The following is a 24,866-nucleotide window of genomic DNA, read 5'->3' as shown; positions in this document are numbered from 1 at the left end:
ATTAAAAAGCTACATATAGGTAAAGATATTACAAGGAATCATGCCAGAATACAAAATTTAAGATATAATCACTGGTGAATAATTTCAACGTTAATAGTCAACAGATATTATAACATTATAAGTTATTATAATGAAAATGTTCAACGACATGCCAGATTTACCTTGGTGCGCTTAGCATGGTACTCCAGAAGGTTCGCTATTGCAGATTTGTCCGTTTTATCAATTTCCACAACCTGAGCTTCACACTGTCCACTCCACCTCCTTAACGCTTTCATGCTGGCAAGGAAAACCCTTAAAAATGGGACCGCTCTTTTATCTCCTGAGGTTCCAACGTTCAACAACAAGACCTACAACAGTTACATAGCTTCTGTACTTCCATTTAAATTTCAAGTTCAGCAAAACAAACATGACTGCTTCATTGTGATGGCTGCTCCGTAATTCTTACAAATAAAACTTTAATTTTGAAGGACAGCAATTTTTGTGTAAAAATATTATTTATAAACTCCAAATAGCATTTTTTTTACTTCTTAACATGTTTTACAATCATTCTTTAAAAGGGTGTTGTGGTACAAGTGGTAAGGTTGGGTTAAATATAACAAATACTACGATATTGTGAAAATGATCAGTTAATTTAGGTTAGCTACGTTAAAAATCCTAAGATATTGTTTGAAAATTGGTTAGGGATTACCAAAATAATGTAGCTTACTAAATTGACCAAAAATTTTCATTATTTTATAGTGTTTTTAAAGAAGAAAACCAACAGTAAACATACCTAATTCAAAAGTAAATCTGAAGTCGGTAACCTAACCTAACCACTCTTTAAAATGATCAATTACTGGTAAACTACTTGTAGTATCAAATTCCCTCTTAGATAATAATTGGAAAACATGTCAGGAAGTAAAAAAAGAAGCATGAATTTTTATTATAAATTTTGCTGAAATTAGCTCTCCTTTAAAATTACTCTCTCTTTTTCTGGAAACTTAATTGTCTTTTACAAATAATTTGGGTAGTTTACATAATCTCATAATGATTTTACTCCCTGTGTGATTTGTACATGGATAATAAACTACTAAAAATACATATCACATTTATATTTCCATACATTACTGATTTGACTGTTGAATAATTGCAGTTTGAAAAAAGAACACTGATTAATTTTTAACAGGGAAGTAGCATAACTGTAAAAAATAAGGGCCAGGGAAAATTATAATATGGTAAGGGAAAACCTGGAAAAGTCAGGGAATTTCATTTGAGAGTTTGTGTGACTACCCTGTATTTTTTTTAAAGACACACTACCATACTTCTTTTTAATTGTTTTACAATTTGTAACAGTGACGTTAAGAGTGGGATTGGTTGTTTCCACTTCCTTTGCCACATGAAAATGTGTAATTTTAGGTTCCTATATACAAATTAAATAAATTAAAACTTTTTATCAAGAATAGAAAACACCTTTTCTTTTACATCACGGAATAGTCGGTAAACTAAAATATTGTGGGACTACGAATGTACACCTGAAAAAACACTAGAATGGCAAGGAACAGAATAATTTTTTTTTTCAAGACAAGGTGTCAACAGACACCGCAACTGCGAACATTATGTACCTTCGATAGCAAATACACAGAATTAGCCAATACTAAAGTGTAGCGCTAGTGTTGATACACATTTTGTTTTTGCTTACAATCTTATTTGAACACACTACATCCATGGTATAACTGTGATTGTAAACAAAAACATATGTAAGTGTAAAGTAAACCTTTTAACATGTTAAACTACACAGATGGGATAAGTGTTGGAATAATTAGGTTCTTAAAACATTTTTTTGCAGTTATTGAAATCTAGAAAGCAAACGTTATCAGCAGGAAATACACCATTCATGAAACATTATATGCGGAAAATAAACACATTGTCCTTGTAGAAAAATGTCGGGACTTAAAAAATATGATGTTATAAGAAGGAATAAAGCAGGAATATTATAACAGGGTTGTAATATATCATGTAAATAACATTATTGTTTATCGGTGGTAGAGTTCGTGTGTTAGCATATGTTTTTATGCTGATGTTTTTCTTTAGTTTTTGTTTTACCGAATTCTAATAGTTTACTCAATTTAATTTGATAAAGCAACTGAAAGTTTTTTGACCTATTTTTTTTCTCAGTTGATTATGTTTTCATGAATATTCAAATATTTTTTAGGTATTGTTTGTAGAGATGTGCGAGTCGGTAATATCGAGAAATTATCGAAATCAAAATATTCTCGATTTCGTCTCGAGAACATTTTAGAATTTCCGAGAATTTTGATAATTTGTATTGCTTAGCTCTGATTGTCTACTTATGTATTTAAATAAAGCTAAGTTTTTACTAACACGTAAAAAAAATACTAGGTACTTAAAATAAAAACTTGAATCAGTTACCACATGCCGACATAACACAGTGTATGTTCTATCGTTTATTTTCCACGTTCACGTAAAAATTTTTAAACAGTGACGTTTCACAATTCAAAAAAACACCAATGCATGTCACACTTTAAGAATATACCATATTTTGAAAGAACATCGCTTGGATCGCTAGCAACAACGGCACGGATACGGCAAGAAGTGAACACTCACTGTTTGTGTGTCCCGTAAATCTATGGAAAGAGCTCAATACTTTTTTTTGGGGTTAATTTTAGTTTAAATTACCGGGAAATAAAGGATCATAATTTTTTTTTTATTTTTAGCGCTAATACATGTAATTATTAGAATGGCTTAGTGCTGAGCCGATACAGATTCTGAGCCTTTTCCGATACTACCGATACTAACTTACCAATACTGACGATTCCAATACCGACACTGGCTTAATGTTATTAATAGTGTGTTGGATGAAGCCAACCTATTTTACTTTAGAAATATAATGCGATAACACAAATCAATGACCATAACTTTAAATATAACTTATAAAATGTTTAATAAATGCAGATTACTTACTACAACAAAGAGGTAAAAACAGAACCTAGCCGCCACATTGGCTACACTACGAATGCTTGTACCTTGCTAGAGCTATGGCAACGGTGGAAATGCCGTTGCATCTGGCAACGCTGTGATGAGGCCCTCGATTGTTGTGGACGCCATCTTGGTACAGAACATTACTTGTTCCGTGAAGTACACATCATCGCTTCCGAACAGCTTGTTTTTATTGTGATAACGGCACCGAAGAATCAGTTTCAAATTCGCTACTATCATTTTTAATAGTGTATGCTATATATAAACTGCAAGAAGTTACGTTACGTTTCTAATGAAAATGAAGTTAGCTATACAGACGTGTTGCATCGCTGCAGGCCTATTAAAAAAAAGGCTGTTACTATATTTACGTAATTTTTCAACGTTGTTGCTTAAACACGGGCCTATGTTTGGAAAGTCACTGCAACGCAAGCAAAGCTTCATTTGCATCACGTTTTGAAAGTGTCGAGTTGAAATTTTACAATACCCGGCATAACCAGAGTGAGTACATAAACTACTTGTGCCTTTATATACTTTCGTATTTTGATTTTTTAACGCATAAACATACACTGTAGACTGTAACCATATTTTTTGTTTCTGTTTAGCGAAAATTTTGTAGAAATGGATAAATAAACTCGGTTGGGATCATGTAATAAAAAACAATGTTTAAGTATTAAAACGTACTAATTTATCGGTTTTAATATCTGCATTTTTTATGTGAACCGTGCACGTCTCCGATATTGATTATATTGGCCAGTTTCGATAATCGGAACCGGGTTCGGCTCAGCACTAGAATGGCTGATGGTTCTGGAAATGTTTAAGACCGTAAATTGTCAAATATTTGGAAATTTTATGAAAAACGAAAGGGCGAGGGTGAGTGCAAAGTTTGCAAAAAACGTATTCAGACGCTGACTTGTTCAACAAGTGGTCTCTTGCGACACTTGAAACTTCATCCAGCCGCCGAAAAGGATTATTTGGAATTAACCAAGGAAAAAGCTACAAAACAAAAAGAAAATTCTTATGGAAAATTATCAATCCAAGACTGTCTCAAAGAAACAAAAAGTTAGCGAAACTAGAAAAAACATAATTGACAGGAAAATTGGTGTAATGATGGCATGTGATTTTCAGCCATACATCATTGTAGAGGAACGTGGATTTAAAGGACTGCTCAATGAATTAGAACCAGGTTATGAAGTATCATCTCGCATTACATTTTCCAGGTCTATTGTAACAAAAATTTACCGTGAAGAGAAAGCCAAACTTGCAGAAGAAATAAAGAGAGATGTTGATGATTGACTTCAGTCTGCTTCATTTACCACTGACAAATGGTCATCCGCAAGGCAGGACAGTTTTATTTCTCTCACAAGTCACTATTTGACAAAAGACTTTGAGTTGAAATATCATGTCCTTGGAAATTACCACTTTTCAGGTTCGCACACTGCTCTGGCAATACAAGAAAAGCTGACAGCAGCTATAGACGAATGGAATTTTCCCACCAATTCAATTCCATTGTACGTAGTTACAGATAATGCTAAGAATTTCACAGCTTCCATAAACAAAACATCATGGATTCACACATGGTGTTTTGCCCACACACTACAGTTGGCAGTTCAAGATGCTAAAAGTAAACACAATGTTGCAGACCTTCTAGCAAAAGGTCGGGCAATCGTGGGACATTATTGCCACAGCAATATTGCTCGAGAAAGGCTATATGCTCTGCAGCTAAAGTTGAACAAACCTGTACACGAGCTGTTACCAATGATGCCGACAAGATGGAACAGTGAGTTTACAATGCTCTCCCGCCTTGTTGAGCAGCAGGTACCCTTATCTGCAGATCTCGGAGATTCAATGGCAGTAGAAAATTTCACATTGAGTGAGTGGAAGCTTGCTGCTAATGTAGTAAATGTGTTACAGCCAATAGAACAAGCCACAAGAGAGCTGTGTTACTCTAAATTTCCCATTATCTCTTCCCAAATACCTTTGCTGTATGTCACTTTCTATGTTGAAGATCAAAGTAACCCTGGAATTGCATTTGCTATCTCTCTTCAGAAAAGTATTAAATCTAGGTTTCCGTTGTACACAACAGTAAAAGAAGACATGATTGCAATGGTACTTGACCCACGCTTCAAAAACATTTTGCTGCAAGACCATGAAAATCTCATTTGTGTGCAGTGTATTACTTCATATCTCAAAGTGGTAGTTGATAATAAAACAGCACCTGTTCCAGAAGAAAATCCATCAGATACAGTTGAAGCCACCTGTTCTCTGTGAAATACTTTTGAACATCTGAAGAAATCAAGCTATTCCTCAGTAAAGTCACAAAGAGTTGAAAATGAACTTACCATTTATCTCAGTGAAAATGTTATCCCCCGATCAAGTGACCCTCCTATGTGGTGGCAGCAGAACCAGTCACGTTTCCCTGCTCTTGCCAGAGTCACAAGAAAATATTTGGCCATACCAGCCACGCAGGTGGAAAGCGAAAGGCTTTTCAGCAGTGCTGGTAACACTGTTACATCCAGAAGAGAGAATCTGTTGGCCGAAAATATATAGCAGCTTGTCTTTTTAAACAGCAGATTTTAAATGTCAGCTACCAAATAAAGTTGACTGTTTTCAATAATAGGGCTATTGAAATGCTCATGTGACTACAGTGCAGGCCTATTTATTTTTGTGGATTCATTTTTGTAAATGTATATTCTATAGCGTATATGTAGTCCTTTCATTTCTTTCATTAAATAGCTTATACATGTAAAACTGTTGATATTTGCACATCAAAAATTACAAAGAACTCAAGAGGAAAGAGTAGGGTGAGCCCAATTATGGCAACTAAAATCTCTTTGAGGAAAACTTCACTGACACCAAATTTCAATTTTGAAATAAGAAAAGAACAGAATTCTCGATCTCGTCTCGATTCTCGAGAATTTTAGTATTTCTGTCTCGATCTCATCTCGGTTTTTGAAAAGGACTTCTCGCACATCTCTAATTGTTTGCCATAATTCTTTTATTTACTAATGCCTGGATACAGAGTGGGTTTTTAGAATGTTCTAAAACAATGAATGAAGTAATAAAAATACTAGGGTGGTAACAAGGACTCGTGATTTGTTTAATGGAATATTTGTGTTGAACTGCAGTAGCAAATAATCTTGGTCTGTTTTCACTATGTAAAGTGTCTTACCGTATTTACTCACATATAGGTCGCCATCGCATATAGGTCGCACCCATAATTTGAGGTCTTGAATTTGGTATTTAAGATTCCCCCCATATAGGTCGCACCGGTAATTTAATGACGCAAACGGCCGGCGCGCCGTGCATGAAAGAGTTAATGGGTACTGCAAAACACCGCTACTACGAGAGCTGATAATGGCGTGATAAATTGTTGTAACAACAAGTACTCGTAATAACCGAATATAGAAAATTGAAGTCAAGTTAGATTCCTGACTTCTTAAAATGTCTTAATTGTAGACTATAACTCGAAAACAGTGCTTTGTATTGAAAAAATGCACAGAATAAAATAAGTGAATTCACGTCACGCGAGTTCGGCTATGCTAGCTGGCTGGTTGTTATTTTCGTTCAAAACCTAACGAGGGAACTTGTGTGGATCAAGTAGAAAACATTCGGCTATAAACGAAAGATATAAGAACAACGCTATCCTGAAATGCTGTGACATGTTTTTGGAGTAGATAATCACAGCGACAGACCGACAGGATGCGCTCCCGCCCTTGCCGTCAGCGATGTTTATTTTGACAGCTCAAGCAATTATCTTTTCCACGACCCTTCACAGCGTAAAAAAAAGAAAAAAACACGGCTAGACACTGCTGCGTGGACAGTCTAAGAGGGGTGGTATCTATTTTTTGTTGTCTTTTGTATTACTGCCTGCTTACAGTACAGCTCTTGCCAAGATAAATGTGAACACACAGCGCCCAACAAAGTGTAACATACTTGTTTTTCAGCCGATTTTACTCAAATTTTCGACTTTCTCTGCTCAAATTTTTCACAGTTTCTCAAAAAACGGTCGTATAAACGGAATGGACGCATCAGAGGGGGGTCGCATCAGCGGGATTCTACTGTATTGCAAAAAAAATTCCTCAAAAATTAAAAAAAAAAATTTCTTCACATATAGGTCACACTTCATTTTTCCCCCATCAAATCTGGTAAAATTGCCGAAACCTATATGCGAGTAAATACGGTAATTGTATGGAACTATTTGAGTGGCCTATAACTCCCAACTCCTTCCAGAAGAAGGTGGAATCGCTGCACGCCGTTCTTTAGTCATCATTTTGAGGTAGACAGAGACAGTTGCTTTTCCAGTGGTGGCTCAAAAATTCATTAATTTATTGTGAGTTGAGAAGAATTTCATGCCTGTGGTATGGACCTTTCTGCTGAGCATGTATCAGTTTTAGTTTTTCTGTTTGTGCCAAATGTCGCTACTATTAACTGACACTGTAATAGAAATAAAAATACTCGTGGAACATTACAAATACTTTATTTGCTATGTTACATATGTAACGGGTGTTCTCCTCCAACCCATTACACGATTTTACCACGACATACGAGGTGTGTTTCGTTGCATCCCTGGAAGGACGCAACTCACTGCACTTCCCAGTGCAGGAGAGACTCAGCTTGCCCATGGGTTCGGCGACCCACAAAACTTGAATGAGGCTAAATAACAACATTCTCGTTCATTTTCCTGTTATATGGGACTGAAAGTTCCGCCCAGTGCTTATGCAATGTGCAAAGCTTCGGCGAACGGAATAAAGAATATTCTGGTTCATAATGACCATTGCCCCGTTCTTGCGGAGAGGGACCGGCATTGATGCTCCAAGACACCGCACCGCCTCAATAAGAGACCAAGCAAAGCTATGCCTTCCCTCTACGCCGAACAAAGGACATAATTAGGGATGGCGATTTTTCGTTTTCGCGAAATAGATGCGAAAATATGCTAAATTATATTTTTTCCGCTATAAAATGTGAAATCTAGACTATTCCGAGATAAATGCGAAATCAAGGTAAAAAAACGTAGATTCGTCTTAACTCTACACAATTTATTTACCGATTGTATTTCGTTTCAGTTCAGTATCACAAGAAACCACAATTTTATGCTATATTCAGCACAAGTATCTTATTGTCACGTCATTCACAACACTATTGTTCGTAAATATTGAATGAAAAATGGCCATCCGTGCCTCACCATTGTACACAAAGCAAAGAACAATTAGCTGGAAGAAAGTCCGTCATCTTGCAGAGTACAAGTTTTTAGGCCACCATATTGCGACATCTCTGCTTCGCAGCGCCCATTTTCTGGCTGTGTTTCACGTGAAAGCTGCGTTCTTGTGTAGTCTGTGGAAGGTGGTGTGTATACAAATACGTGCATACTCGTGAATGTGTTGTATACTGTTATTTCTTGTGGTAAAAATGGGACGAAGCGTAATTTCCATTCGCGATCGCATAAATGAATATAAAAATGAACAGTTCTACGAAAGTGATACGAATATTTTAATGTGCAATTTATGTAATCACCGTCTGGAGTGGAAAAAAAAGATTCATCGAGAAATCGGATGAAGAAAAAAGTCGGTAAAACGGCAAGCAACGGTTTCTGGCATGATCGAGAACCAAAAGACGAAAATTGAAAAAACAAAAAAAAATAATTGAAAAAACCAGTTTCAATAACATTATTTGTGCACTCTATGTCAACTATGGCCATGAACACGGCTAAAAAATATTTATTGTAATTTTAAGTATTCAATTTATTGCACTCATAAGTGCTAAAAAGTTGTTTGGAAACCTGCCAAAATAGGCTATCTTTGTAGTTGTGCTAGATCTTTATTTCTGTGGTTGTTAATAATTAATGTGTGTATTATTCAATGCTTTTTAAAAATTTAATTTTCTTCAGTAATGTAAAATGAGAGAATTGGCTAAATCTTATTTTTAAAATGCTACAAAATGCTAAATTTCAAATTCAAAATGCTAAATTTTATTATTTTAAATGCTATAAATCACCATCTCTAGACATAATCATCAGGGTAAGCCCTGTCTCTAGGAATCACAACCAAGGTGTTGGCATTGACAACACCAGTACACAGGATCCTGGATTCAAGTCCTGAGTCGATAAGTGAATACTCGCTCAGTGAGTAACAAGTAAGAAACGTTGAAGATACAAGTAAACACAGAGCTGAATTAAGGCGGCAGTAGGGATGTGACAGTATTTAAGTGGCTGGTTTGAGTCCCAGACAAGTAAGGAACACTCGTTCAGCAAGATAATGTAATCGAACTAGCAGTACTCAACAGGAGAGTTCACTACTGCACGAGAGCGAACACCTGACAACTTAAGTGACTGGTTTGAGTCCCTGGACAAGCGAGCAACACTCGCCCAGCGAGTACAGTAATCCAACGAAAAGGAGCAAGCAGATGAGTCGGCAAAGGGGCCCCGAGAGCTTTCAGGCTGAACAACAGAGGACGAGGTGTCACAGCCCGCCAACAGCGAACAACACTCGCTCACCTTGTGAGCAGCATGTGGGAGACATCAGCAACGCTAAGGTGATCTGATGTCATGGGTGGTTCGAGTCCCAGTGCGACTAGCTACAGCCGTTCACCCGGGAGGAAGACGACAAGTCTTTCTGATGCTGATTGGATGTGAAGGTCAGTGAGTTCATCTCTTCCCGGAGCCACAGCAAGCGGCGACAGTTAGTTCCTCACCCCTTGGCGATGCCATGCGTCCCACCACAGAATGAGGCAAGTAGCAACAGAGAGAGTGACCGCATACTCAGATTTGAGTTAAAGAATAAGTACGGTCGTTAATAATTTAAATACTGGTTATTAAGAGAAGTTTATGAGCTGTGTTTAAAGCAGAGTTATAAATAGTCAGTCTCATCAATTTTAATGGGGGAGTTACCGGTATTATGTTTGCTATTAATATTTTGATTGTCTATGGCAAAAGACTGATTAAGCTTAATTTGTACTAATGCATGTACTGGAGTAATGCCCAGTAGGAACTTTAAGCCCCAAGTTACCCATTTTATAAATTGTTTCTATTGTGTGGGTATTGTAGATCTTTTTATAAATATTTTTGATGTCCAAATCCTTTATGTTCACAACTGATGAATAGTGAAGCATGACATTGTGAAGTCATCAGATAGTGTGGTTTATGTTCACAACTGATGAATAGTGAAGCATGACATGTGAAGTCATCAGATAGTGTGGCAAGTCCACAATGCACGATTAGGTATTCTAGATCTTTAATAAAAGCTAATCATTTGAATTTGGTATCATGTGCCATTGAGTGGACCATGTCAATAAATGCCTATTTTGTACCCTTTCTGTTTTGGTACATAAACACCCTAGCATATCACATATCATATCCCATCCAGAAGATAGTGGACACATACCTATGGCGTACTGTTAGGCATTTAATTCAAAAACGGCGTCGATTTTTGAGATATGAATAGAGGCATGTGTTTCCCAGATATTTTAATCATGGAAAATACACCATACTCCATACAGTATGAAAACTGCATTAATGGCAAGAAAAATATATGGTAAGAACTAATGATCCAAGTTTCTAGGTACAGTAGAATCCCGCCGATGCGACCCCCTTCTGATGTGTCCATTCCGTTTATACGACCGTTTTTTGAGAAACAGTGAAAAATTTGAGCAGAGAAAGTCGAAAATTTGAGAAAAATCGGCTGAAAAACAAGTCTGTTACACTTTGTTGGGCGCTATGTGTTCACATTTATCTTGGCGAGCACTGTACTGCAAGCAGGCAGGCATACAAAAGACGGCTAAAAATAGATACCACCCCTCTAGACTGTCCACGCTAGCCAATACCAGAAAACTGTGCGCATCACCTAATAGCATCTACGCGCGCGTCTATTGCCGTCCCGGTCCCGTGCCTTTGTCTTGCGACTGGTTAGTGTGCTGTGATCTTGCCAACTGCATCTCAGGTGTCACTGGACACACAAAGCTGTGTTCACTGTGTTAATGACGTCACCAGGTGTTTGGTTCTCGGCTATTTTTCTATAACATCGCTGACTTCGCACATGCGCAGCTAAACAAAAAAAATTGCGTGGAATTATGCTAGACACCTTGGACTCGCATACCCCGAAAAATGGGTTCCCATAAATACTCGCGCTAAGTGAACTGGCGTCACGCGTCCTGAAATGCTGTGACATGTTTTTGGAGTAGATAATCACAGCGACAGACAGACAGGATACGCTCCCGCCCTTGCCGTCAGCGATGTTTATTTTGACAGCTCAAGCAATTATCTTTCCACGACCCTTCGCAGCGTAAAAAAAGGAAAAAAAAACACGTTGGAATGCAGATGGAAAAGTAACTATGCAGTAAAATAAATATATTTACGGCCCTGCTAAATTTTTCTATTCAATAAAATTCGAGGTATTAGCGATTTTTCAGCAGAAACTGCTGTGTGACTAATAAACAAATTGTATCATAATAACTTATAAAGTATTTATTAACGGCGAAGGACAGTCATATAAGCCCATAAAAATATTTATTTTTACCGAGAATGGACTATACAACCTGGCTTTTGTCGCACGCGGTGTGGGAGGGGAGGAGGATGCTGACAGTTTCTCACGCAGAAGGGTGAAATAAGGAGGGAATGTGTTGAAATGTTAGACGGAAAAGGAGGGGGGGATGTTTTTACATGGTTTGTGGCTCTGGGAGGGATTAACCTTGAAGAATTAGCAGGGGATGGAGAGGTAAGCGTCGCGTCACGTCACGTATGACGTCAAGCCGCCGCTACTGCCAGCCTGGCCGGATGAGTTTCTTATGCTCTCGCAGAAGCTACCACAGCGGCTTTTCATGCGGGCGGGTAAGATAACATGACAGCTGAGACGGCCTTTCGTGCGATAGTGGATGCGCCGAGCTCGGCTAGACACTGCCCGAACGGCATTCACATGTATCCGACGATGCGGTGACACCCCAAATTCTCTATTGCGACCATTCCGTTTATAAGTCCGTTTTTCCGTTTTTTCAGAAACCGTGAGGGGTCGCATCAGCGGGATTCTACTGTATAATTAGGGATGGGATTTACGAATCTTGGATTCGTCGAATATACCGAATCCTATGGATTCGAGGATTCGTAGGATCCGAGGTGGGATTCAAGGTAGGATTCGAGGTGGGTTTTTAAGAGTTTTAGGTAGTAATTGAAAATTGTAGTCCTGGGCAAAGTTCAAAAATTTAGAACCGAACCGAACCCTTACGTTCAGTTCAGTTCGAAACCTCATAAAATATATTCAAAAAACCGAACGTTCGTATAAAAAAAATTACGTTTTTCTAGTTTTCTAACCCCCATTTGAGACCATTCACAAAACAGCACAACAAAATTCCATTACTTGTAATATTCCGACTTTTATCGCATAATCGTTGCCTCAACAGTTTCAAGCGCAGACAAAATAAAAATAAAATTATTAATCGTCGCATAACTCGCATAGCATTTTTTTCATATAGGCGCGCTTTTTTGTTTACTTTAGAGATTTTTGTATGCATTTCTCGTACGTACTAAGTAATATAAACTATCGTACAAATGCCAAAGGTATTGTATATTATACCTTTAACTATAGTGCGTGTACGAGAAGTGTTGTAAAATCACCAAACATTGCGTACCCCATAAGTTAAACTAAAGCGCATGTACGAGAACTCTCGTATTTCGGCAAAACTAACGTGATCAAGTTAACACAAGAAAAATGTGGTAGGAAATGATTACGTAAATTACGTTTTTTAAATTACTGGGATGTATTTATTTTCTTTGGCCTTTTTGGTTATAACAGTCAAGTACTGAAAATATTAATTTAATCTTGTGTATTAATAGTACTGGTCCAGTAAATTTTACAGTACGGTACTAAGTTGACTAGCATAGTCGCGGCAGCCATCATTTATTCTCGTGTTTTCTTTTTTCTGACGCAAATTTCTATAACCACACTTCTTACGCTACGTTTACAATATTATTGTTCTTGAGGTGATTTGCGATGAGCAGGCTTACGTCGTTGAAGTTTTCCAAATGGAGAAAAGATAATGACGACCCAGATGACCCAGAACCACCCAAAAAATGTCTAAAGTTTCTTCTGACGAGCAGCATTCTTCCAAGAAAACAGCAACTGCATTCAGCAGATTTTGTAATGTAGATAGGTAACTTAATTCACATTCGACTTTTTTTTAATGTCCTATTAAAAAGTTTTACTTATTAAAAATGTTAGGTTATGTCTACCACAAAAATATGTTGTGTGTCATTATGCTGAATGTTCGTCATCTTTATAATATTATATATTTTTTAATGAAGGTTAGTGTACACTGAAAAAGGAAGATACTCTTTATGAAATTTAGATGGAACTTCTTCATGAATTAAAAGTATGTATATATAAAGAAATTAAATGCAAAATGATTTTCTCTAAACTGTTTTCTTTCCTTCATTATTTATTGCATAAACTTTACTTATAAAATGTTTTGCAATTTAATAAAGCTAAGCTATATAATGTTTTAATTTTACATACGGCTGGAGAACTTTTCTTTCTCACCATTCAGTTAAAGACCAAAATTCTGGTGGTCGGTTCATTTTAATTCAAAACAATTATTTCTGTATGAGGTTTGGTTCGGCTCAGTTCGAAACCAGATAACTGAGGTTCGTCCAGCTCTAGAAAATTGTATACCTAAACTATATTATAAAGGTAACGGAAATAGCACAAACATAAGATAAACTATGCTGCATTTTGTCAATTAGCATAACTACTCGATCATTTCCAACCTTCAATAATATAACATTGCAGAAAAAAAGTAACTTTTTTAAAATGGTGTCTGTTATACAAACGTATTTTATTGAAAACATAGGAAGGATTAATTTAACAGAGAATTAGACAGATGCAAACTTACGTGTGTGGTTTTTGAGGTTATTTGTCTCTATTTTATATCAGGTGTATACACTATGCACTTATTTTATAATTTTATAAATACACATGTGATTTTTTTAATACACCAATCCCTCACTTAGCACGACTAATTCGTTCCTAAAAATGTTCGTGTTAATCGAAATCGCGTATTCTGAAGCATTAGTCCCCATAAATATAAGGCTAATTTATTAATGTGTTCCAAGATGTGTAGGGAAGTAATCTTTACATAATATAAATGCGTAGAATAATACTTGAAAATGCATGTCATATCATTTATCTTTTTAAGCCTACCACCGAATACGTTAGATAAAGAAAACGTGGCACAGTGTAACGGGAGATAAGTGGTAACATATTTACCGTCAGTCAGCAGGTTGGCTTGCCCGCCCAGGCATGACCTTCAACACGCGCGTGCGTCTGTCTGCCTGCTGTTGCAAGCAGCTGGATCCTTTGTTATTACGTTTAAAACTTAACAAAATTAAAACACTTTTATGAAATTAAGAACCGGTTTTATATAGGTAACTTTAAAACACACAGGCATATGTAAACATTTAATTTGTTATGCACACCTCTTATAAAAGCGGCTATGTAAACAAATCAGTTAACAGATAAACAGATTTAGATTTTCCCTAGAGCACAAACATAACATTAAAATATGTACAATATGTACATATACAAAACATAAAAGTTAGTTTTGTATTTTCTGGGGTGAAATTAACACTATCATCTTGCTTTTTTTTAAAAAAACGTGTCCAATTTCATCTGCTTTGGTTTCTGTACGGTACGGCCTGGTCTGCAGCCGGGCATCAACGGTACGGCCTGGTCTGCGGCCGGGCATCAACAGTACGGCCCGGTGTTTGTTTATCTGCGTGCGCATCTCTTTCCTCTCGCATTCCAAACCACTCTTCCCCCCTCGAATTCCATACCTGACGTCGCGTTGTTTCCGAGATTTTTTTTAGCCTGTGGCGATTTCGTGCTAACTGAAATTTACAGACGTGCTATTCGAGACTAAGGCAATAAAATTTACATCGTGCTAACTGAATTCGCATTAATTGAAGATGTGCTATGCGAGGGATTGGTGTACATAGGCCTATGTAATTTTTCAAAATAAATGTGTGATTTTTTTTAATAACATGTGAAGTTTAGTGTGAGACTGGGTTCGAGATTCGATGACAAACACTGAGGATTCGAACAAGGATTCGGATTCGACCAAAATGTGGATTCGTCCCATCCCTATGTATAATGTTTGCATAATAGTCATACTTTGTTTGTTTGTTGCACATGTTGAATACGTATTGAGATTACAACAAAATACAATCCAGTCTCATTCGGTCGAGTAATATGAACTTAACTTTCGAGACGAGTCGAGCTGAAGCTGCTCACTCAATCTGGCTCTAGTTTTCAAACTTCAGCCCATATATATACCTTTTTTGAACCGAGTGCATACCAAAAACAACTATTTATTTTAACATCACAATAACGAATTTAAACCATGCTATATCTAAAACCAGTAGCAAATTTTCAATCATGTGGAACATATTTCGATGGAAGAAATAAAGAGAGAAAGGAAGACTTAGATTGAAAAATTCTAGGCTTTATAGAGGTTTTCATGAAAAATGAAATTCTCTAAGATACATGACGTTTTGAGGGCTTTAGTGATGCTCGTGACTCAGCAAATATCCTGCACAAACCACAATACCTTATATAAACTAAAAGGTCATGGATAATTTAACGGTGAAATGAACTCGACGGAACCGTGCTGACCTCCTGGGCGATGCCCTGCAGGTGCGGCAACATCTCCCGGTCGCTGTGCGCCAGCACGACCGCCAGCACGTCCAGGGCACCCGGGTGGGCGCGCACGCGCAGCAGCCGGCGCGACACATGGAAGCTCACGTAGTCCTGGTTGGCTCGCACCAGCCCCGTGACGCCCGGGTAGCCGAACGCCGCCGCCATCCCCTGCGCTGCTTCGACACCGGCGGCCCGCAGGACCGGCTGGGCGCTGCCACAGCGCTCCAGCACCGCGTACAGCGTCTTCAGGAGCAGCGGCCGGAACTGGCGGCCCAGGGCAGTCGCCACCTGGCAGAGAACACATTACTGCACAAGTGCCTCGCATACATTCTCATTCTTGTGAACCTGGGTTAAAAATAATTATCTCTACACTGACAGCATGAAAACAACACATACAAAAATACATGACACTATTTCAGTTATTTATAAGAATGCTAGCAACACATATTCCTATAATCTACCAGATATCCACTGCCACATAGATACTGTAATTCAACAAACCCTGAAGAACTGTAACTAAATATCATGCAACCGAAAAACATAAGCAAAGAAGTATTAGAAAAAACCACATAAAGTCGCTTTTAACTCACTATATATATATATATATATATATATATATATATTAGGGATGGGACGATTCCAAAATTTTCGATTCCGATACCCGATTATCGATTCCTTAAAAAATCCTTCGATTCTCGATACTCGATACTCACCTAGTTAACTTAATATTAAATAATTCAAATTCTATTTGCAACATTTTTTTTTTCAGCTTTCAATACATATATGATGTAGCATACATCATAAATTCATATTTATCAAATTTGAGTACACAACTAAGTTATTAACATTAACTCATATAAATGTTTACATCATTAGAAGTTAATGGCTCATATGTCAAAGGGGTCAAACTAATCTAAAATTTGTTTTGTAATACGGAATAAACTATAAAAAAAAATTTTAAGCTTTCCTGGAGCAGTATAAATTATTTTCGTTCATACAACTTGCCTAACTTAGAGAAGGGTACAAATTAACTAAAAAATTTGTGAAATTAAACAGTAACAAAATTAAGCAACAACTAGAGAACTAGCAAATGAAAGTGTTGTACTTTATTGTGGTATTTCGGCGTTAAGTTACATTTAAGAAACACAAATTCATTCGTTGTTATTTCGGCGTTGTGGTAACGACCCAACAAAATCTATAAAACACTGACCAACTAATCATCATCGTCATATCATTCGAAAATGAATGTTTGTTTACATTTTTCCGCTTTTTGGCGCGATTTAAAATGCTTGTGCTGCCCCTTACGGCTGGGTGACGAAGTAGCATGGTTCGCCCGATAATCTGCTTGAAACTACGACGCTGTTCCTACTATATACCAGCGCCCCCGGCTGACGTGGTATGGCCACTCACGTAAGGCTGTTCCAAACACAGTTTGCCTAATCATCTGCTTGCTTTTGTATTTATTTGGTGTCGCTGTTCCAAGCTGACGTCAGTGCCCCAAGCGGTGTGCGTGGACTTTAAAACGTCGCCTGTTTGTCTTATCTATCCAAACATTATGTCGGAAAGGAAAATGAACGCCGTAGTTTTGCGTATTTTTACAGTATATTTTTGGGTTTAACATTATAACGTGAGCGTGTGTAAGCTTTTGTTTCCTTTAGTGCATTTATGATTAATGTTCAGTGGCGGCCATGTTGCGGTGTTTGTTTACCAGTGACCAAGTATTTAAATTTCCCGTAAAAACATTGCGATTTCGTGTTTTAATACTAAATTTCGCGGAAAAACGCTGTGTTGTGGCGATTTCGCGTAAAAACTATATTTTACGGTGATTTCACGTTTATCGTCGTTTAATCGCGATCGCGAAAAGAACAGGCTCCTTCTAATACGCAGTGATATTTTTTTTTATAAATTATTTTTGTACTTTGACTTGTGTATAACATCGACCCAAGTTTTAGATATTGTTTATTTGGGGAAATATGACTGTTATATATGCGTCTAGTCAGTCATAACCCCACTCAAAGAGTCGTTAAATAATTGTATCTGAAAGATTTGCAATGTTGAGAAATGATTTTTTTTTGCTACATGCGAGAATCGACTTTTATCATCGATTCTCGATTATCGATTATTTAAGTAGAATCGGTAGGTATCGATGAAATTGGGAATCTGTTTTCCCATCCCTAATATATATATATATATATATATATATATATATATATATATATATATATATATATATATATATATATATATATATATATATATATATATATATATATATATATATATATATATAATATACACACACACACACACACACACACACACATAATGGCAAGATGTTGAGAGACTCTTAAGATGACATTTTTGGTTATGAATAATTTTGGGATGAACTCAAGAGCTCTTTAAATTACAAATAATGACAAAGACGCAAACTAAACCACCAGAATGTGAGTGATGGTTTGGCAGTATTTCCATGAAACAAAGGAATATTTCAATATCTGTGACCCAAACTGCATATCATACACACCAGGTAAAAAAATTCCAACATTCATTAGAACACGAAATGCAAGAAAATATGTCTGTGTACTGGAGATCTTACCACTGAATACATATTCTCAGAGCAAAAGTCACACTTGACAGTGTGCCCTTTCTAATTTTATTTTCTACTCTTATTCAATAACTACAGCATGTATGTAATTAACATCTCTATTTTTTGGTGCATACTGTACTTCTTTCATTTCTGACCAGTGAATTCAATATAAATTCTATTTTTTTGAACCAAACATAACACCATCACTAAATCTTCACAAGTTAGATGGAAACAAAGTATTGCATTGCACATAAACGTTCACGTGAACCTACGGACAAACAAGGAGTGAAATCAAGCTTCCATTACCTTACCAATTCCTTCCACGAGCAGGCAAGCTTGCACGACATTGCTGCGAGCCTCATTCAAGGTCACGTGAGTATCGACGGACAGAGGCAGCGACCACAGGTCGGGATCGATGTACACATTAATCACAGTTCTCGCGAGAGACACTACATCCACATGGCTTGTTTTTAAACCTAAGGCAAAGACACTGCTTCAAATTTTTGTCACCTAAACAAACGTTTTAGTAGTGCATAATACAGTGACACAAATGTCATGTGATAAGTTTTAGAACTTTTTTCTAAAGTTAGAAATTTATTGATTTAATGGTCCCACCTACCCAGACTCACATACAGTGTGCAGAGGTTCAAAAGAAACACAATTTGAAACAGCTCAAGCTATCTGAATGGAGTCTGTTTACGAAAAGTATTTGAGAATACACTGAGAGCAGATGAGGTGATTTTGTTTTAAAACTATATTTTTAAAAGAGTGATAATGGCTAAAATACATGTTTTCAGAAAAAAAAAATTTTAAGCATAAACACCTGGTACAGATTCTTGAAAACACTCAAGGGACTTTCATTATACCTACATATTATACAATTTTATGGTTACCACTCAAATCTCAGATTTGGTCTATGCACAATGAGAGGACTGTGCTCCAGTTCAGAGCCTTGCACTAGAGATGATACTGCACTAGAAGCACCAAAGAGTGTAGCACTTATCCCACTTACTACACAAATACACCCCTGACTATGCATGATATTAATAATAATTTTGATGAACATCAATTATAACCAAGGATTTATTCAAAGGAAAATAAAACACACAAACAACTAGTACAAACAAATCCATTAAACAAATGATATACTTACTTGTAAGCAATATTTGATTGAGTATAAGAGTAATTTCTTTCCTGTGCTCCGGCCATTCACTCAGCATGTCTAAAAAGTAATGAATTAAAATTTCAAGGTCGGAGAACTGACCCAAGAGTGAACACGCAGACTCAAGACAATCCAGCACCTGCTGATCAGTGAAATACTCATACTGCTTCCACGGTGCTCCAATACCAAAAATTTTGATCTCCATGTTCTCCGTACCTGAAAAAAAAAATTTCTCCTCAGTTCTGGTTATCTGGTTACACATTTTAAAAAAATACCCACTCGTAATGGATGGGTCCCTTAAAGTCGGTAATATCTACATTTCATTGACACTGACAAAAAAACTTTCAAGTGACCAACTTTTAAGCTGCATAAGCAATAAGAAAATGGTAGTATCACAAGTTTTCAAGCTTTGCATTGACAAAAACTAATCTAAAGTATTTAAAAAAAAAACATAAAACGTTTAATCAGCACCACGTGAAACAATATATTATCTCTTATGAGTTTATGACTGCTTGAAGGAAACAACCAGTGCAGTCAAGTAGGAGAATATAGTGTTAAGAAAGTAAGGTAAAGTTAATGTCAAAAAAAAATAGTCTTTGTAAAACTTTTCATGGTGCGTTTCTTAAATTCCCATTGGTCATAAAAGTCTTTAACATACCAAAAGACAACAAGTCTGCATTTTAATCAAATCTTTTATAAGGAATTTTGAAATAAAAAATATATTTTCAAGTTATTTGTAAAATTACATTAATATGTTGGTAGCATCTGGTGTGGTAGATAATTTTTTTTTATTTTTCAAATTAGTATAAAGTTGTAATTTGAGAACAACTGGTTCCATTTCGTATCTGATGCATGCTGTCCCAAGTACGGAACTCTGGTAGGCCGTACCTTGAGCGGAACCAGCTTCGAGCGGCGAGATGCCGCAAGTGCTCAGCTGGAAGGCCTTGACGAGGGCCAGCACCAGCTTCTCCAAGTGAACGTGCGAGCTCAGGACCTGTGGCAGCCTGTGTCCCAGCAGCCTCAAGTGGCCCGTCAGGAGTCTCACCGCGGACAGCTGCTCCTTCTCACCTGCACACGGCCCACCGCCACGGCTGACTGCAAGCTGTCTGCACCACAGGTGGTGCTACACATTGTTAAATATGAAATCCCCTGACTTTTCCAGGTTTCTCAGTCTATATGGAAAATTTCCCAGACCATTACTTATGATTATAATTATAGCTGATAACTTATTTAGAAACCTTTGTAAACAGCAATTTTGTTCCAGCATATTTTCAGCCCGACTATCTGATAATTTATTTAAGAGATGTCCTTTCAGAAAGTTAATCTCTTAGCATTAAGTTAGCTTAAATAATTCTTTTTTTAATGAGTGGTTTAACAATATGCATTTTTTATACTTCAAGTTGAACAAATAAATTTATCAACTGTCAAATATATACCAAAATATAAATTTTTAATATTCATATGTATAGGCCCACAAATGAACAAAAACACAATTATGAAAAGATTAAATTAAAAACGTACTTACACATTGCAAAGAAGTAATGATAAAGTTGCTATTTAGCAAGTTTAAAATACCTAACATATAAAAAATGTTCGTAGAATGTACAGTATTTCCGGTATTTCATTATGCTGATAAGTCTAAACATACAAATAAATTAAATTTATGATAAGAAGATAAAAAAACAAAAACCAAACACAAAAATTTACTTGTACAATATTCTCAATACTGTTAAGAGTTATCAATAAGAGAGAAATAGATAGTGGAAAGCACAATGGTACATCAATGCTTGTTAGTGTTATATAGTCTGGCAACAAATGATTACATAGTGCGTAAAATGGGCTGCAAAAGAGAATGCTTGGACAATATTGTATATGAGGACACTGGGACAAAATGCAAATATGACGTACCAGCAGAGCGGATGACACGCGGCAAACTCTCAGCAACCTTGTAGAAGTTCTCCTCCAGAGCACTCGTGAGTAGGGGCAACTGCGCCAGTTCCGCCAACGCTGCAGAACTGGCCGCGGCTACTGCGTCAGTGCTGTCCACAGTCGAAGCGACCAGCACTTCCATCAGCGGCAGCTGGCTGGACTGCAGGGTTCTTGGACACAGAGAAAACTTGACGTAAAGTGCAACGTAAGACCACCTTAAGTGATGTCTAAATTTCATTTAAAAAAATATATACTACCTTAATGCTTTAATTATTAATACTGCAATCGTATAGAATTTAAAAAATTTTAAAGACCCATTATATGTAAATGTTATAAATTGAATTATGTTCATAATGAAATATGGAACAATAATCATTCAGTACACAAACAACTTCCAACAACCTTGTAAGACATGAGGCTCAAATTTAAAAATAAAACTTATGAAGAGAGATTATGAGTTAGTTCTTTTGTCTGTAAGAAAACTGGAACTATTTAAACTTTTCTTTCACAGTTATAAAGCTATATTGTTCCAGATAGTCACTGACTATGTTACATTTAAAAATAATTATGGTTCTGCTGATGAAACCAATACAGGTATAACAAATTAAACATGTCGCAGCGGCACTTCTGCACTAGCCAATGCACGTGGTGTATATATGCGTTCCCAACCTTTATCTACCCGTGCAGAGCAGGATAGCTCAGCTAGTTTAAAAATAAGACACTAGTAGGCAAAATTAGAACTGACCTCGCACAATGCACTAGGATAAGATGGCTCACTTGCACCAGTTCCAGTCTCACTCTCCAGTCGTCACTGCTCTGCACTCTCACTGCAAGTTCCATGTGCTGTGCCACCTTCCTGCCCGTGGAACATGCCCATCTGTGTCGTTCCTGCGGGTTGAGCAAGATCTGCTGCAGCTCTTCGGTGGACTTGCGCTCGTAGCTGGGCACAAACACACACCCCACACACTTAGCAGTCTACGGACACAGGCAGCTTCCGAATAACTACTTACAGAGCCCTTTAGCTTAAAGGATCCTTGAGACGTACATCTTAAAGCATGTCAGCCAAGTTTGTTGACCAGTGTAGCCAAGAAATCTCTAATAAAATCAGGGTTGTAGAAACAACTACACGACCTGTTTTTTTTTTGTTTAACTCAGGTTTTTCTTATTACATTAGTTATTTTGTTTCTCAGCATGTTCAAATGAAAGCCTTAAAACAACCCGCTTTCTGCCACTCATTTTGAACCAGAAAAGTTATAACATCAAAGAACTGAAGTCCAGCAAAGCTGCACATAAGACTGGGACTAAGCCAGAGAAAGAATATTTCGGTAAATATCTCACATCGCTGCTTTTCTGCAAAGTAAAAATAAAATTACGAAAATACCATTTTCCAACACTAGAGACATTCCTGTATTTACCGTGAAAACAGCGTTAATAAATTCCTACTAGTTTCTGAGAGATCCCAGTTTGTATATCGCATTGCCATTTATTAATTTTAGTATGTTAAAAACTTAGGTGTGTATCTATATATATATATATATATATATATATATATATATATATAGTAGTAAAACAGTAGTAGTAGTAGTAGTAGTAGTAGTAGTAACATAATAGGAAAAAATATATGTTTATATAAAAAAATTAATTTTTACAGTTTTACCCAACTAAAACTTGTATTACATGCATTTTAAATCAATTCCATTCAATTCAGACTTTCAGTGATCCAGACAGTTTCTTGTCCCGTCTAGTCCATATAAGCAGAATTCTACTGTATTTTGAAATTTTCTGAGAGAAATAAATAAAATCCAGCCTCCATCATCCACATAGCTGGCTTAGTTCAAACATAACCTTGTAACACGCCATTTTATAGCATTAATGAATATGCATTAAGACACCATCTGAAAATAAATGCTTTCTCAGTCTGGGTGATGACAGACTGAAGCATGACATTCTGCCCCCCCCCCCCAGAATTACTATCACTTTGGATTTTTCATGGTTTTTCCAGGATTTCAAGAAAATTTCCTGATATTCTCTGACTAATCCCAATTGACCTTCCAAATAGTAGAAAGGATCTTTACAGAATGGCTGACACAGCATTTTGTGAAAGGATGAGTTACGTATATATTTTCATGCATCCTTGTGGCTTTGAGGGATCTGCGATGCTATCTTTGAATAAAAATATATATGATAGTCAGTTGCTTGGTCAGCTAACTGCTAGCTACATCCTGAAGGACACAGCTTTACTATTCTGAAACAGAAACAGTCTCGCACGATGGAATGCACGACTGAACTGGGATTTAGGTAAGGTCTCGCTGATAATGATAATAGGGTGTAAAACTGCAAGATGTAAGCAATGATAAAAAGCATTAGTGTGAGAAACAGAAGTGTCCCAAGAAACCTATAGGTTCACAGCAACATATGCCCATTTTCAAATTGAGAAAAATTCAGGATTGAAAGTTTCCAGGAATGGAATACAGATTGCCTTGGTGAAGTTTCATATCAGAACACATAACCACTGTGGCTTTCCATACCAAGTGGAAAATAACATGAACGACAATAATAATCAGAGTAGTGACACAACTAATTACTATGAAAATTAAAAAAATATTGGCAAAGCTTTTATACTCAGTTTCTGCTTCCTCTTCATTATTCAAGTGCCAGTTCATCATCGTTGGTTCTTCATAGCTGCCGGTTCTGTCCTCAAACACCAACGCAATTATGTTCCCCCACGCACGCACAGCCATCTAAAAAATTTGACACACAACTTATCAGTCACCACAGTGTCTTGACTAATGACTTAAGAGTAGTGGTGTTCGAAGTTCACTTTTCTAGGGTAGAAGTCGAAGTCCAATTCTGAATCTGCAAATGTTCTAAGTCGAAGTCATAACACATTTCAACAGGATAATTGTAATGTTTTCAGAGTCTGATATCTGTACTTTAATTTTAAAAAAAAGTTTTCGAACACACAACATTATATTAGTAACACAATGATTTAATAAAAAATGTATGTAACTGGATTATTTTGATTCAAATGTTAAAAGTATTTACAAGAAATAAAACAAGAATTTAATAACTGGAAGGTGTGGATTATTCACAGTTTAGTTTAAGATATAGGCCTACTTCTGGAGTCATACCTCATCACAAAATTTCTTACTGATTTTACTACCAGTAAAGTAAATATTACAGAATTGTTTTGAAATCTGTTTCACGAAATTCCTATAAAAAGGGGAGGGGGAGAAAGAAGTTATGAATTTGCACTGTCTGGGGGTCAAACAATACCCCAAGAGTAGCAAATATATACGCTGAACAAGTCGATGACAAGGCTCTTAGCTATATTAGAGAAGCATGGACTCGTAAATGTTGAACTGTAAAAGAAACAAATTACAAGGGAGTCTGACTAATGTTTTACATGTGCCATTTTATTTATTTCATTCATACTAAATATTACAAAGCAATAACAATGATTAAAACCTTAAAATGTCTCTGTGATCACAGCCACATGCTCATACAAATATTAGAGTAGTTATTTTTGCACATAAAA

The 24,866-nt window shown here is 36.6% G+C and overlaps 1 protein-coding gene across 2 annotated transcripts in view; it reads right to left on the bottom strand.

The window, feature by feature from the left end:
• LOC134534724 (TELO2-interacting protein 1 homolog) overlaps positions 1-24,866 on the bottom strand; it is a 60,134-nt gene that overhangs the window by 15,725 nt on the left and 19,543 nt on the right. For both annotated transcript variants that reach the window (XM_063373213.1, XM_063373214.1), the window contains exons 6-13: positions 23,951-24,069; positions 22,074-22,268; positions 21,308-21,498; positions 20,288-20,467; positions 19,391-19,615; positions 18,544-18,713; positions 15,627-15,938; positions 162-347 (exon numbers count right to left, since the gene is read on the bottom strand). In XM_063373213.1, coding sequence (XP_063229283.1) covers positions 162-347; positions 15,627-15,938; positions 18,544-18,713; positions 19,391-19,615; positions 20,288-20,467; positions 21,308-21,498; positions 22,074-22,268; positions 23,951-24,069 — 1,578 coding nt within the window. The remainder of the gene's footprint in view (positions 1-161; positions 348-15,626; positions 15,939-18,543; positions 18,714-19,390; positions 19,616-20,287; positions 20,468-21,307; positions 21,499-22,073; positions 22,269-23,950; positions 24,070-24,866) is intronic.

The sequence above is a fragment of the Bacillus rossius genome, chromosome 8, assembly GCF_032445375.1.
Source record: "Bacillus rossius redtenbacheri isolate Brsri chromosome 8, Brsri_v3, whole genome shotgun sequence".
In the NCBI taxonomy this organism is placed as follows: Eukaryota; Metazoa; Arthropoda; class Insecta; order Phasmatodea; family Bacillidae; genus Bacillus; species Bacillus rossius.
This window is presented reverse-complemented; position numbering and strand designations above follow the sequence as displayed.